Source organism: Phocoena sinus, chromosome 8 (assembly GCF_008692025.1).
Source record: "Phocoena sinus isolate mPhoSin1 chromosome 8, mPhoSin1.pri, whole genome shotgun sequence".
In the NCBI taxonomy this organism is placed as follows: domain Eukaryota; kingdom Metazoa; phylum Chordata; class Mammalia; order Artiodactyla; family Phocoenidae; genus Phocoena; species Phocoena sinus.
The window spans coordinates 43720182-43737162 of NC_045770.1; the positions used below are offsets into that span (position 1 = coordinate 43720182).

At 39.0% G+C, this 16981-nt stretch overlaps 1 protein-coding gene and 1 pseudogene across 2 annotated transcripts in view; one reads left to right on the top strand and one right to left on the bottom strand.

Annotated features, from left to right (window-relative positions):
• The window catches only part of NAALAD2 (N-acetylated alpha-linked acidic dipeptidase 2), a 50900-nt gene extending 38191 nt beyond the window's left edge, over window positions 1–12709 (bottom strand). For both annotated transcript variants that reach the window (XM_032639347.1, XM_032639346.1), the window contains exons 1-3: window positions 12249–12709; window positions 11458–11569; window positions 414–600 (exon numbers count right to left, since the gene is read on the bottom strand). In XM_032639347.1, coding sequence (XP_032495238.1) covers window positions 414–600; window positions 11458–11569; window positions 12249–12705 — 756 coding nt within the window. In that variant the 5' untranslated portion in view covers window positions 12706–12709. The remainder of the gene's footprint in view (window positions 1–413; window positions 601–11457; window positions 11570–12248) is intronic.
• A 180-nt stretch (window positions 12710–12889) lies between these two features.
• LOC116757545 lies at window positions 12890–14447 on the top strand (annotated as a pseudogene).
• Window positions 14448–16981: the final 2534 nt, after the last annotated feature.

The following is a 16981-nucleotide window of genomic DNA, read 5'->3' on the forward strand; positions in this document are numbered from 1 at the left end:
GAATGAAATTGCCATTTGCAGCAACATGGGTAGACCTAGAGAATATCATGCTAAGTGAAGTAAGTCAGAAAGAGGAAGACAAATATATGATATCACCTATATGTGGAATCTAAAAAATAATATAAGTGAATCTATATACAAAAGAGAAAGACTCACAGACATAGAAAATAAACTTATGATTACCAAAGAGGGAAGAGGGGGAGGGATAAAATAGGAGTATGGGATTAACAGATACACACTACTATATATAAAGTAGATAAGCAACAAAGATTTACTGTATAACACAGGGAACAATATTCAATATCTTATAATAACCTATAATGGAAAATAATCTAAAAATATATATATATTAAAAAAAAACTAAATCACTTTGCTATACACCTGAAAGTAACACAATATTGTAAAACAATCACCTCATTTCCATGTTCATCTGTGATTGATATGTAGTTGGCATTTGTCTCATTAGGGTAAGACAGGAGAACATCATAATGAACCAACTTGGCTGAATCAAGTCCAGATTTCTTCCACTGGGTTTGGATTTTCTTGGCCAGCAGCAAATTTTGTTCTGTTCCTGCCAGATGAGGTAGCTCTGTAAAAGAACTAACATGAAAATAAAAGGAGGAGTTAAAGACTATATTCAGAAAATGTACCTAAGAACTATTCTAGATGCATAACTCATATTTTAGGCATTAAGTTATCATTTCTATAACAGGGATATAAAAAACCCAGCTAGAGCTTTCTAGATATGCCAGTGTTTAAATATTTGTGTGTAACTGCAGTTTTCACACTATGTTCCCACAGGAAAGAACACATCCCATGGTGAACACATTCAATCAGCAGAGGTTCAGGTATGAGAAAACATGCTGGAAGGATGGCATGCGTCTACATCAGCGGTGCTAACTTCTTGCTGCTTAACAGGAAATGAGGACATTCTGAAAAACAGATCATAATGTTTGCCAGAGACCAGTTGGGCAGTCTTGTTAACATACACTTCTACTGCTGTTTTCATCCTATTGTACGCAGTTGTCTATTTATCTCATTGAAGCTAGAGTCCATGCATTTTTATTTGTATATTCTCTAATGCTCAATACTGGCCTGTTACCCAGGAATTACACAATACAGGTTTGTTGAACTGAATTTGAGCAATGTTCTCTAGGTTCTGAGTCTAAATGATTTGGAACAGTTAAATGACTTCACAGACATAGTTCTGAATGAAATTCACTTGGCTTGAGGTAAATAATATTTTAAAAGTTTCCCAAACCCTCTCCCTCCATAAGTAGGGTAATGATACTTTCATAGATTGTTTTTTTAATCAACCATAGTACAAGCAAAATAGACAGACAGTAAAGAAAAACCAGTACTTATTGAAAACTTACTATATGCCAGGAACTGGACCAGGTATTTCACATGGGCTTTCTCAATCAATCCTCACCACCCTTCTGCCATTGTCCCCGTTTTGCAAATAAGGAAACAGAGAGTAGTTAAATACCTTGTCCATAATTTCCTAAGTATTAAATGCCAGGGCTGGCATCTGAAAGTTGCAGTTGTCTGACCTTGAGAAATTGTGTTATTTTTAAATCATTCATCTGATCATTTTGATCAACTGCTTATAAAACCCTTCTATCTTCTACATTATAAAGTTCACACTAGGCATGGCATTTGTGCCCTTTTTCAACTAATCCACTGTTTCACCTTTCCAGCTTCATTTCCCACCACTCACCTTATAAACTTCTTCACTCTATATCATTTAATATGCTAATTGGTCTCCTAAAATGACCACCATTGTTAGCCTTTGCACAAGATCTCTCAGATATAAATATCATCCTATTTACATGAATCTCCCTGTATCACCACTGCTAGTCATTCACCTTCCCCCCGCTGTAGGCTATTAATCATCCATTAGGACTCTCCAAGCATATTCTCCTCTGTGAAGCTTTCCACTTCTATATCATTAAATCAAAGCTGCAAGTTACTGATATTTAATATTGTACAATATTTGTAAAAAAATATTAATGTGTTTGTAGACAGAAGTTATTTTACATGCATAGTAAAACCACTGAGGCTAGGGATATTTAAAATTCTACTTCAGGGCTTCCCTGGTGGTGCAGTGGTTAAGAATCCACCTGCCAATGCAGGGGACATGGGTTTGATCCCTGGCCCGGGAAGATCCCACATGCCACGGAGCAACTAAGCCCATGCGCCACAACTACTGATCCGGTGCTCTACAGCCCACAAGCCACAACTACTGAGCCCACATGCCACAACTACTGAGCCCACATGCCACAACTACTGAAGCCCACGGGCCTAGAGCCCGTGCTCCACAACAAGAGAAGCCACAACAATGAGAAGACCGCACACCGCAACGAAGAGAGTAGCCCCCGCTCGCCACAACTAGAGAAAGCCCGCACTCAGCAACAAAGACCCAACACAGCCAAAAATAAAAACAAATAAATAAATAAATTTATTTTAAAAATAAAATTCTACTTCATATAACTCATTATTGTTTTATTTTCTGTAGTGAGCAAATAATATTCTTACAATTAGCAAAAAAATAAGTATATTTCCTTCATTTAAGATGGAGGATTAACCATGAAGTTTTGCCTCCCATCTTTTAGGCAACCCACTGAAATGAAAGACAAGTGCAAAAAACAAAAAGCAACAGGGAATAACTTTACTGAATTTCTCTTTATGGTCCCAAGTGGGACACTGCAGCTCAGGCATCATATATTCATGCTGCAACATTCAGGAGAAGCAAGTACAAACAAGAAAAGCTATTTCCTCTTTTGTGTTTCTTTCAACAAAGGAAAACTTTTTGTAGAGGATCTCAGCTAAATTTTTCTCCCATTTCATCAGGGATAATAGGGTCATATACCCCTCCTCCAACTAACCCTTGTCAGAAGGAAGTTATAATGATTGGATTATAGACCAGATTCTTGGGCTGGATGGAAGGTAACCCTCACTGAACACAGGTCCCCCTTAAGGTGTGTGAACATGAGCAGTTGAGGCTCTGTCAAAAAGGAAGTGGCTGGGGAGAAATCAACATTTTCCCACTACATTAATCCCTTTAAACCAATCTTGAAACCTTCCTTTCCCTGGGAGACTCTTTCACTGGTCATAAATCTCTATTCTATAATCAATCAATTCTATTTCCTCGGCCCGTTCCTGAATGTTTACTTGACTTCTTTGACTTAACTGGTTTCTTTGGGGGACCCTGCTCATGCTTCCACATACCTCAGGCCCAGATGATCATTGAGGAGGAGTCCTGCTTACTCTCCATGGGCTCTTTCAAATATTTTTCCTTTATCTTCTCTCAAAAATAACAACTCCTGGGCTTCCCTGGTGGCGCAGTGGTTGGGAGTCCTCCTGCCGATGCAGGGGACGCAGGTTCGTGCCCCGGTCCGGGAGGATGCCACGTGCCGCGGAGCGGCTGAGCCCGTGAGCCCGTGAGCCCGTGAGCCACGGCCGCTGAGCCTGCGCTTCCGGAGCTTGTGCTCCGCAATGGGAGAGGCCACAACAGTGAGAGGCCCGCGTACCCCAAAAAAAAAAAAAAAAAAAAAAAAATAACAACTCTTTTAAAACTCATACCAAAAGTCACCACCTACTATGCCTTCTAGGTGCTGTCAAAAATGTGGATCACTCCCTCTTCACTCACTAAAGTCTTGGGCTCCTAATTCAACGCTTTTCACTCTACCTCGATTCTTGTTGTCATTCTTGGTATGCAACTTCTGTCTTCAGTTAGATGTAAAGAAAAGAAAAGCCAACTCTAACAAGATGACATCATGCAAACTATTCATACATAACTTATCACCTTATGCTATATTATACATTAAAGCAAAGGAGAGAGAAAATAAAGACATAAATTTTAATGTTTGGTCAAGAGCACCACCAAGTTTTGCTTCTGGCACCTCATGTATTGATAATTTTCTAGGTAATTTCTTCTGGACACTATGATATGCTGCAGACAGAGTTCAACAGTGTTTACATTTCACCTGGTCTTTTACACATTTTTATTTTGTTTTATTTTATTTATTTTTTTGGCCACTCTGAGCAGCTTGCAGGATCTTAGTTCCCTGACCAGGGATTGAACCCGGGCCACAGCAGTGAAAGCACTGAGTCCTAACCACTGGACCACCAGGGAATTCCCCACATTTTTAAATATAAGCATTCTGTCTTACTTGATAAGACAATTGGCTATTTTCATGTATTGCATGAGAAATATAGAATGAGACTTTCTTCAAATGACATCCACCCTACTGCCTATAGATTCTTTTCCTCTATCTCCAAACAAGCACCTCAAAACAGACATTTTGATTAAGCTTTCCTGATACCTGTGTGCCTCAGTCATAAATCAGCTCAAATTTCTAAGAAAGAGTATAGCTGTTTTCATTCCTCTACTTCAGCTTGCTATAGTTCATCCTTCAAAAGTAAGATCGAACTTTGTGATCACATCAAATCACAGGACAGATGGGGAGGAAATATACTACACCATATGAACTTCACCTTGTTCATTTGATTCTAGGGTTTAATTGGAGTCTCAAAAGGAGAGAAGAGAAAGAATGCTGCAGAAAATTTTCAAGAAATAATGAACAGGGGACTTCCCTGGTGGTCCAGTGGGTAGGACTCCACACTCCCAGTGTGGGGGGCCCAGGTTTGATCCCTGGTTGGGGAACTAGATCTCACATGCATGCAGCAACTGGGAGTTCGTGTGCACAACTAAGAAGTCCACATGCTGCAACTAAAAGATCCTGTATGCCGCAACTGAGACACGGAGCAGCCAAATAAATAAAGAAACAAACAAATAAATATTTCAAAAAAAAAAGAAAGAAAGAACAAAAAGTAGTGTTCCTAAAGTAGTGAAAGACAAAAGTTTACAAAGTCAAAAAGCTCAGAGAGGATTTCCCTTGTGGTCCAGTGGTTAAGACTCCATGCCTCCACTGGAGGGGGCATGGGTTCAATCCCTGGTTGGGGAACTAAGATGCCGCATGCCATGTGGTGTGGCCAAAAATAAAAGAATAAAAGCTCAGGGAGGGGCTTACGTGGTGGCGCAGTGATTGAGAGTCCACCTGCAGATGCAGGGGACGCGGGTTCGTGCCCTGGTCCAGGAAGATCCCACATGCCGCGGAGCAGCTGGACCCGTGAACCATGGCCACTGAGCCTGCGCGTCCGGAGCCTGTGCTCCACAACGGGAGAGGCCACAACAGTGAGGGGCCCGCATACCACACAAAAAAAAAAAGCTCAGAGAGACTTAAATAGAATACATTTGAAGAAAACTATGCCTAGGCACATATTAAACTGCTGAAAATTAAAGACAAAAATGATATATAACTTAAATAACTGTGGCCTGCTCACTGGATGCCACTACCAGCCAGATGACAGTAAAAAAATATATATTTAAAGCTCTGAAAGGAGAAAAAACAAGGTGATCTCAGAATTCTATATCCAGGAGAAATTTTCTTCAAGAATTAAGATGAAATAAATGTTTTATAGACAAAGGAAAACTAAGAGAATTTGTCAACACCAGACCCGACATTACAGGAAATGCTTAAGAAAGTTATTCAGACTAAATAGATATACCACAGGATAACCTAAATTTTCAGAAACAAATAAAGATACTGGAAGCAATAAAAAATAATATTTTACATTTCTCAGATATTTAACTCTTAATTGCCTTTCAATAGGTATAACTGTTCAAAGAAAAAAATTATAACATTGTTTTGTTAGGTTTACATTGTATGTGTATATGATACTTTCAACAACTATCATATAAAGGATGATAGAAAGATGGTAACTGGACATACAGAAATGTGAGTTTTCTGCGTTTCATGTTAAATGGTAGAGTAGTAACTTCAAAAATATAGTGAAATGTTAGACAAGTATAATGTAATCGCTAGAGTAATTACTAGAAAAGAAAAAAGAATCAATGCAAAGAGGTATATAGCCAAAAGATAAATTGAAATGAAATAAAATTTCAAATACTCTCCCCACTACCAAAAAAAAAAAAAAAAGCAGAAAATGAGAAGTAAAGGAACAGAAATAAAGGGAGCAAACAGAGAACAGTAAAGGGGTTGGCCTACGTTTAACCATATCAAGTTACATTATATGTTACCAGACTAAATATTCAAATTAAAAGGCACAGATTCCAAAATTAATAAAATAGCAAGTGGCGATTACATGCTCTCTATAGAAGGTACATTTTAAAAGTAACTGGATGGAAGAATACAATATCATGCAAATGTGGCTTAATTTATACCAAATAAAATATGCTTAAATATAGAGATTATTACCAAAGATAAAGAACATTTCACAAAGATAAAAGGTTAGTTCTGTCTTGAAGACATAATATTAATGTGTATATGTCTAATAAATGAGTTTCATAATACATAATGCAAAAATTAACAGAATTAATGGGGGAAATAGACAATTTCACATTCCTGGAGGAGATTGTAACACTATTCTTGACAGAATTTTATCCCCCCAAAAAGTCAGTGAAGAAATAAAGGAATCACCATAGTAATCCGCTAAAGCAGAAAACAAGAAAAGTTATATGATCATATAAATTGTTGCAGAAAAACTGAAACTGAGCAGGGGCCCTACCGGCTTCCAGGCACAGAGGCCTTTTTGTCTACCATTTCCTGTAGGCAAGACTCCAGCCTCCACGACCTTCCAACAGTTGCAAATCAAAGGAGGAGCACCCAGGAAACCACCTGAGGCCCTTCACACACCCTAATCTTGTCAGAAACCCCACCCTTTTGAAACTCTGCAGAGGAAAGAAGAATGCAGGACTGTTACTGCCTTGATCCTTATCACAGACCCCTGACCAGGAGCCCTGACTATAAGACCTCTCCCTATTCCCCAGGGAGAGGGACACAGTTCCTGAGGTGCTAGCCTGCTGTGTTCCCTTCTTGGCCTGGCAAATAATAAAGCCACCCTTTCTTTTTCCTCCAAAACTCTGCCTCTGTATCTCATCTCAGCATTGATGTACAGGGAGCCAAGATTTTGGGAGCAAAACCATTTTACAACTTCCAACTAAAGTGTGTCACTGGCCATCTGGCTCTACAAGGATTAGCTCAGCCACTGCATTTGCTGATCTCCAACACACTCTGAAAGGAATTCAGGGTGGAGATCAGGAATGAGATACTCTATGCTCTGGGAAAAACTGGCAGAACAGGCCTTCAAATAGTTAGATATTTTCAGGAGAAAATTTTATTTACCCAATTTCTTGTATCTTCTCATACATAGAAAAGCACTAAAATTATTAACGGAGGTATCTGCTCCTTGTGACTAGCAGCAACCTTCTTGTTACTAGTAGCAACCGTGTACCAAGATGTGCGCTTGATTGCATGCACCCCCTTCACTAAAATCATATATATATGGACCTGGACCTCCACTCATCCCCACCTCCACCTCTTGGGAGAAGTTCTGCAGAGCTATCTGAGAGAATGTCTCCTGGGTATAGTCCTCTGTAAGTCCCCAAATAACAGTGAACTCACAGCTGTCTCATGTTGTGCTTTTTTCTCTTTTCCAGTTGACACAATATTTAATACCCATTCATGATTTTAAAAAAAACAACAAACCTCTTAGCAATCTTGGAATAGAGGGACATTTCCTTAAGTCAGTAAAGAATATCTACAAAAAATCTACATATAACATCACACTTAATGGGGAAACTCTGAATGCTTTCCCACTAAGATCAGACATAGGGAAAGAATGTTTGCTCTCATCACTTTTACTCAATGCAGTACTGGAACTACAATCAGCACAGTAAGGACTATATATATATGGCATACAGTGTGAAAACAGAGGAATAAAATGGTCCCTATTTGAAGACGGCCTGATTTTCTACATAGAAAGTAAATCCTAATGAGTCTACAAACACTCCTAGAACTAACACATGAGTTTAGACAAGCCACAGAATGCAAAATCAACAGTATTTCTATATAGTAGCAACAAACATGTGAAAACTGAAATTAAACACAATATGATTTTACATCTGCTGCAAAGAAAATGAAATACTTCAATATAAAGGTAACAATACATATACAAGATCTGCATCCTGAAAATTGCAAAATGTTGTTAAAGGAAGACCTAAATAATTGTAGAGACTTACCATAATCATGGATGGAAAGTTGAGACATAGTAAAACTATGAAGTGCCCCTAAATTGCTCTGTAAGATTAAAGCAATTCTTATCAAAATCTCATCAAGGATTTTTCTAGATATAGATATATTTATTCTATATTTTATATGAATAGGCAAATGATATAGAAAAATAAAGTGGGATGAATCACCCTATGCATTGTTAAGGCTTACTACATAACTTCAGTAATCAAGACAACATGGTGCTGGCAGGGAATAGACACATAGATCAGCAGAGCATCAGAGAACTCAAAGAGACTCACACAGATATGCCCAAATGATTACTGACAAAGGAGCAAAAGCAATGGATAGCCTTTCAACAAATGGGGCTAGAGCAACTGGACATCTACAAGTGAAAAAAGAATGACCCTCAACCAAGCATTACACCTTATGCAAAAATTAACTCTAAAATGAATCACAAAATATATTGTAAAATGTAAACTATAAAATTTGGGGGTAAAAAGAGGAGAAAAGGGATCTAGGGCTAGACAAAAAGTTCTTAGACATGAACCCAAGAGCGTGATCTATAGAATGAAAAATTGATAAGTTAGACCTTATTAAAATTAAACACTTCTGATGTACAAACAACACAGTTAAGGTGTGAAAAGACAAACAACAGACTAGGAAAAATATCTGTACACCACAAAGCCAACAAAAGACTTGTATATAGAAAATATAAAGAACCCTCAAAACTCAGTAAAAAAAAAAAAGTATCCAAATAGTGAATAGGTCAAAGGCATGAACAGACATTTCACTGCAGATGGTATACAGATGGTGAATAAGCACAGGAAAAGATGTTCAATATCATTAGGTACTAGGGAATGCAAATTAAAACCATAATAAGCTATCTCTATGCACCTGTCAGAATGGGTAAAATTAAAAAGAGTAATAATTCCAATGAAAAATATAAAATGATACAGCTATACTATAGTTTGGCAGATTCTTCAACAACTAAAAGTGTACTTTTCCTACAAACAAGCAATTTTCACTCGGGGGTACTTATCCCAGAAAAATGAAAACCTATGATTACATAAAAGATGTACATGAATGTTAATGGCAGCTTTATTCATAATAGCCAACAAGTGGAAGCAAAACAAATGTCCTTCAGTGGGTGAAAAGTTAAACTGTAGTACATCCCTATGATGAATGAAGAGACTGAAAGACTCTTCCAAATTTATCTACAGATTCAATGCAATTTTAATCAAAGTTCCAGCAGGTTTTTTTTTTGGTAGGAATTGAGAAGTTGATTCTAAAATTTATTTGGATACGCAAATGACTTAAAACAGTCAAAGCAATTTTTAAAAAGAAAAATTTGTAGGATTAACTCTACCTGATTTTCAGACTTACTATTAAGCTAGACTAAACCAGATAGTGTGGTACTGAGATATATAGATTAATAGATCAATAGAAGAAAATATAAAATCAAAAAAACAGGCCATGGATTTATGGTCAAGTGATTTTGGACCAAGTACCAAGGCAATTCAACAGGGAAAGAAAAGTTTTTAAACAAATCTTGCAGGAATAATTAAATAATTGTATTTAAAAAATCATCAACTCTTACATCATACCACACACAAAAATTAACTTGAAGTGGATCATTGACCTAAATGTGCAAGGTAAAATTATAAAACTTCTAAAAAAAAAATAATATAAGAAAATCTTCACAACTTCTCATAGGCCTATATAGGACACAGAGTATGAAACATAAGACAAAAATTGTTCAACTGGAGTTTATCGAAATTAAATATCTCTGCCCTTCAAAAACTCCATTAGGAAAACAAAAAAAGCCAACCATAGAACAGAAGAAAATATTCACAAAAATGTCTGACAAAAGAATGTATAAAGAAAGAACTCCTATACTCAATAATAAATCAAAACAATTTAAAAAGTGAACAGAGACCCTATAAAACAAGACATGCAAGTGTCCAATAAGTGCATGAGAAGAGGGGTGGGATAGGGATGTTGGGAGGGAGACACAAGAGGGAGGAGATATAGGGATATATGTATATGTATAGCTGATTCACTTTGTTATACAGCAGAAACTAACACACCATTGTAAAGCAATTATACTCTAATAAAGATGTTAAAAAAAAAAGAAAATGCAAATTAAAACCACAATGAGATACTAGTACACACCCACTAAAATGGTTAAAATGAAAACAACTGACAATACTAAGTTAGGAATGTAAAATGGTACAACCACTTTTGAAACCTGTTTGCCATTTTCTTAAAAAGTTAAACACGTGCTTATCATCCAACACAGCCATTCAAAAAGGAATGAAATCATATGTAAACATATGCTCATAGCAACTTTGTTCACAATAATGAAAAACTAAAAACAACCCGAGATCCATCAACTACATATTGGAGTCTCTCCATTCAATAGAATACTACTCAGCAATAAAAAGCAATAAACTACAGATACATGCAACAACCTGGATGAATTCCAAAATCCTTCATTATGCTGAGTGAAAGACACGAAAAAGCACATTCTGTATGATTCTATTTATATAAAGTTCTAGAAAATATAAAGGAGTCCAAAGGAAGGGAGTTGAAGGGAGGAATAAACTGCAAAGGCATGATGCAAATTTTCTGTATCTTAATTGAGGAGGTCGTTTGCTGAGTGTATTGTGCATCTGTCGATACCCTCAAATCGTAGGCGTTATATGGATGCAGCTTATTTTACGTAAATTATGATTCAATAAATTTTTTTTAATGATACTCCTTTGAAAGAGTCGGAATATAGAAATAAATGTCATAACTGCCTTCAAGGAATTCATAATCACTCCCCTGGATGAATGTCACTCCTCTTGCCAAGAGACTGGTGGGTTTGCACTGATCCTTTTGCTTTCACTTTGTCCTATTTGTGTTACTTAAATTTGCAACACGGGATAAAGGTTTAATTTGTAGTGGACAGAATCTGAAACTTTAATCTCCTTTCCTCTAAATCAGAGTTTACAACCATCTTCCTCTTCCTGGCAGAATATGACATTTAAATAAAATTCCTGATTAAACCCAGGCACGGGGAACAAAGAATAACATTGAGCTGCAGTCCAAAGTACATGAAGTTGAAACATCTCTTAATAAAGTAACCAGATACTTTTTCTGCAGATGAAGTTGGGGAAGAAAGGCTCCTTCAACATTCAAGTAGATTTGACTCCAAGAGTGGAATAAAGGAACATTTAAACTACCATGAATTAATGTGATATCATATAATTTCACACAAAGGTTACCCACATGAATAACATTAGTTTTCATACAGTTCTCGCTCTGCAATATTTTAAACACCATTTTTAAGATCAAGTATACAAAACAAACTTACCGAAGAAATGATTTAATATTTTCAGCTTTCATCTCAGACACCAGTTTCCACCTTAGATTTTGGTGAGTGTTCCCTGAAGTGGTTGTTTCTTTGAGAGGCTTACTAAGCCAGCCTGGGAGGAGAATACATACACATATGCATACTACATACACAAGAAATTGCTTTTGACTTTTATAAAAACTAGAAGCCAAAGGGGAAGAAGGAAAAAAAAAAGCCCTTACCTAAGAAACAGATCATGGTGAGCTTTACAAAAAATTCATACCAAATGCAGAAAACCTTCAAATTCTGATGTGTAACTTTGAGTTGGTTAAACAAGTTTTAGGTGAGGGCTATTCTTTTCATTTTCCCATGAGTTATGCATCAAGGCACGGGTCTTCATCTTTCTTGTTCTCCCATAGGGGTTAAGTTCATAGCACAGTGCCTGACACACAGGGAGCATTCGACAAATATTTATGTAATAAATGATTACAGAAGGGCAGTTGAAAGTTTTGACTCATTAGTGGTCTTGGAAATTAAATCATCTTTTTGACCCCTGCGGATAGTGGCAACTCTAAATTGTCTTAACAGCCCTTAACAGTACCCTGAACTCAGCGAGCATTTAATAAATTTGAATTTCTGGCACACTTTATTAGGAAGACCGAAACGCATTCCATTCAGTTTCCGGTTGGGTTGAAATTCGAGGAGCTCAGCCGGCCCGGCGCCCAGCGCGCAGCCCAGCTCTTCAGCCCCAGGCTCTACCGCTTTCCTCCGGGGAGGCTGGAGGGATCCGGGGAAGGGGTCGGTACACTTACCCACCATAAATCCACCCAGGAAAGATGCCAGCGCTGCAGCCAAGCACATCCAGAGGTATAGACGACCCCTGGACTCGGCCATGGCTTCCTCGGGACTGAGCAGGAGGTGCCGGCTACCGGAGCGAGCCTCGGGAATGAGGGCGAACAGAGAGAGAACGCCCGGGAACGCGGGGAACGCCCAGGTTGCGGCAGACCGTGGCCTCCGCTGACCTTCCTCAAAGCCCTGCCTCTGCTCTCCAGGTGGGTCCAGAGGCGAATGGAAACCGGCCCCAAACTCCTGGCTCCTGCGATCTCCAGGGGGCCTCGAGGGGAGAGAGGAAGCCCTGCAGGAGGAGGACACATTCTGCTTGCTGGCAGGCAACGCCCATTCTGTTGATCCTGGACAAAGTCTGCGTCCGGGGGGACTACTAAAAATGTCCCTGCTTGTTCCCTGAAGAAGTCTGCTTACCAGCTTCATTCCAGGAGCTGCCAGATGCATCTAACTACAGCTTTTTCTTCCCTGTTTATTGCCCTGCTGCCAGATTCTGACTAATTTATAACTGGTCACACTTGGGCAGCATTTCTGGTCCTGGCTGCTCTGTGATAACACATTAGTTTCTTAACCACATTACAACCTCAAAACTGACAGGAGATACGTTCGGTAGATTACTCCTTTCTGCTCGTGGACGCCGCCGAGTAAGCATCGTTGACGTCTCCCCCAACCTCCACTGCCGTCATGTCTAAGTCAGAGTCACCCAAAGAGCCCGAACAGCTGCGGAAGCTCTTCATCGGAGGTTTGAGCTTTGAAACAACCGATGAGAGTCTGAGGAGCCATTGCGAGCAGCGGGGAGCGCTCACAGATTGTGTGGTAATGAGGGATCCAAACACCAAGCGCTCCAGGGGCTTCGGGTTTGTCACATATGCCACTGTGGAGGAGGTGGATGCGGCCATGAATGCAAGGCCCCACGAGGTGGATGGAAGAGTGGTGGAATCAAAGAGGGCCGTCTCAAGAGAAGATTCTCAAAGACCTGGTGCCCACTTAACTGTGAAAAAGATTTCTGTTGGTGGCATTAAAGAAGACACTGAAGAACATCGCCTAAGAGATTATTTTGAACAGTATGGGAAAATTGAAGTGATTGAAATCATGACTGATCGAGGCAGTGGCAAAAAGAGAGGCTTTGCTTTCATAACCTTTGATGACCATGACTCTGTAGACAAGATTGTCATTCAGACACTGTGAATGGCCACAACTGTGAAGTAAGGAAAGCCCTATCTAAGCAACCGATGGCTAGTGCCTCATCCAACCAAAGAGGTCGAAGTGGTTCTGGAAACTTTGGTGGTGGTCATGGAGGGGGTTTTGGTGGGAATGACAGCTTTGGTCATGGAGGAAACTTCAGTGGTCGAGGTGGCTTTGGTGGCAGCCGCGGTGGTGGTGGATATGGTGGCAGTGGGGATGGCTATAATGGATTTGGTAATGATGGAAGCAATTTTGGAGGTGGTGGAAGCTACAGTGATTTTGGCAGTCACAATAATCAATCTTCAAATTTTGGACCCATGAAAGGAGGAAACTTTGGAGGCAGAAGTTCTGGCCCCTATGGTGGTAGAGGCCAATACTTTGCCAAACCCCAAAACCAAGGTGGCTATGGTGGTTCCAGCAGCAGCAGTAGCTATGGCAGTGGCAGAAGGTTTTGATTACTGCCAGGAAACAAAGCTTAGCAGGAGAGGAGAGCCAGAGAAGTGACACGGAAGCTACAGGTTACAACAGATTTGTGAGCTCAGCCAAGCACAGTGGTGGCAGGGCCTAGCTGCTACAAAGAAGACACGTTTTAGACAATACTCATACGTATGGGCAAAAAAACTTGAGGACTGTATTTGTGACTAATTGTAATTTCGGTTTATTTGGCCTCACTGTGTATCAGGCACACTAACTTTTTCCAATAACAGTTATACCCCCAATCTTCACTGCATTGTCTGAGGCCCTGATAATCTTAGATAAGGCACTTTTCTTTGCTCCTAAAAAGTTGCCAGGAGAGTCTAATTTCTTTTGCTTGCACTGCAATTGTTGATAAATGTATTTGATGGTTTTTCCTTCAGAAATTTTGTAGAAGAAATATAGGTTTCTGATAACTTTCAGATCATACTACTGAACTGGGTAACAAATTATAGAACTCTAATTGAAAAACTGATGGCTTCCTAAAACTGCTAACAGCAGATCAAGATCAACAAGAATCAATTACATTAATGATTGAATGAACTGATGAATATTATTATAATTTTTATGACTTTTTGTTTGAAATATTACTGGTTTTTTAATCTTTCATTTTCAGATATGAGGAAACCTTTCCTCTTGTGTAATGACATACCGCAATTTGGTAAATTATACTTTTGTATAATACCTTTGTATTTACATAAAGTCACTAATAATCTCCTCTCCTTGTAACAGGGCACAATTGGAAACACTGTTTACATTAACAAGGCTTTGACTGGAAGGCAATATTTGAGAATATGCATTGAATCAGAAATGACCAGACAGCTTTAAGGAACTAAGATTGACTTTATGAAGCTATAAAGCCCCTTAGAAAACCAGCCTGGTACCTTGCTTACTTACAGTGTTCCCAGCAGCCTTACCAGGTGAGTAAGAATGGTCGCTTCCTGGCAGATGCAAGAACCTCAGGATATTTTGGGAACCTCAAGAAGAGAGAAATTCACCCAAATCTATAAGTATTACATGCAAGTGTGATGGCAAATACTTGGCCTGGCTTGCTGGCCTTGAGAGCTATTAAAAATTCAGTCTGGGACTTCCCTGGTGGTCCAGTGGTTAAGACTCCATGCTTCCACTGCAGGGGGCACAGGTTTGATCCCTGTTTGGGGAAATAAGATCCTGCATGCTGTGCTGTGTGGCCAAAAAAAGAGCCTATGTGCTCAATTGCTATTCTTGCTAGACTTAAGTAAATAATCGGCCAATTTTAATGAAACTAAACTTATTTTGCAAACAAATTAATTTTAATTTGGCTTTCGTTGGTAGAAATGAGAGTGATTTTAAAGAGAAAAAATTGCGTTTCAGCAAAAACTCTAATACACAGTTATGAATATTAGATTTTGTTCTATCAATCATCTTTTTTTTTTTTTTTTTGCGGTACGCGGGCCTCTCACTGTTGTGGCCTCTCCTGTTGCGGAGCACAGGCTCTGGACGCGCAGGCTTAGCAGCCATGACTCACAGGCCCAGCCACTCTGCGGCATGTGGGATCTTCCCGGACCGGGGCACGAACCCGTGTCCCCTGCATCGGCAGGCGGACTCTCAACCACTGCGCCACCAGGGAAGCCCTATCAATCATCTTTGAAGTTTTGTTCTTCCACCTATAAACTGAACTGGGTTCTGAATTCTTCTAGTCTCCTCAAATATTTGGCAACAACTGTTCAAACTAATGTTTCCAATTTGTCTCCCCCTTTTGACTTGGAATCATTTAGAACTAAAGCTGAACAACTTGATATAAACTTAAGAGAGATCACCACAATAGCCCATGTTTAGACAATCTCTGTGCCTGTCACTTTGTAAGCCACTCAGAAAGTTTACCTGAACACCTGATGACATCATCAGAGACATTTCAAACTACAAAAGATGCTTCAACCTTGAGATCTAGAAATCTTCTCCACTGGCAACTCTCAGGACTCAGACACTGGGTTTACAATTCGCTCCAACCATTAACCTTTGTTTTTCTTTTGTCTCCGTAGAAACGCATCTTATTAAATACCTGATTACTTACACCCTATAGGGCTAACTTTGCGAGCCCAGTTGCATCACTGCCTCCTGAAATGAGTAACTGATCTGACCTATTGTCAGAACTAAGAAAATGGCTCAGTGAGATAAAGCAATCTATCAACCCAACTTCTGGATTGTGAAATCTCTTAAAAGAAGTTTCAAAGGCAGGACTGTAGTAGAGCAAAATTTGCCACCTCAAAATGTCTCTTTGGCATGGGTACTATTTCTAGATGAAAACAATGAAGGCCCCAAAGACTCAGGAATAAACTTTGATCTTCCTCCTAACTGTCTAAAAGAATGTAGTTAGAGGACCTGTTGCAGGAATGGAGATATCAAATAGATAACTATAGGATGAATAGGTGTGGTACACTGGAAGGAACCTGGAAAAATCTGTTAAAATTCCTCTGTGTCCCATTGTCTCTGCCTGGCTCAGCAAACTTTTTTTTTTTTTTTACTACACATCTGCTTTCTATCTCCATGTGAATTACTTTCCTCCCCTTTGAAGTCCCAAACTACTTCCCCCTTTTGTCTTTCGCTAAAGATGGTATTTAAGGCGAGGGTTTTGACCATTTGGGGGAATTGCTCAATTCTTCTGGGTCTCTCCCATCTATACATGTTAAAAAAAAAATGACTAAGTTATTTGTGAAATTTGTTTTTTTCCTACTCCTATCTCAATTTTTATAGCTAATTATATGTTGACGAATAGATGAGATCAGTGTATTAATTAGCACAGTTTCCCAACTTGATCAATACTCCCAAATTAAAATTAGATTATTCGTCATTCAATGAGGCTATAGCATTCCAGACATTGTGAAAAATTCTGAAGACATGGTCCTTGCCTTTAGGAAGCCTACAACAATGAGAAGGCAAATATTGAATAGGTAATTAAATGTAAGAAGTTCTAAGAAGGAGCAGTATTACCTTAAATGTGAAGGTTGTCGCTGCCTTAATAGGTGGCATCTGCAATCTTTATCTTGGCAATCCATTGTAAATA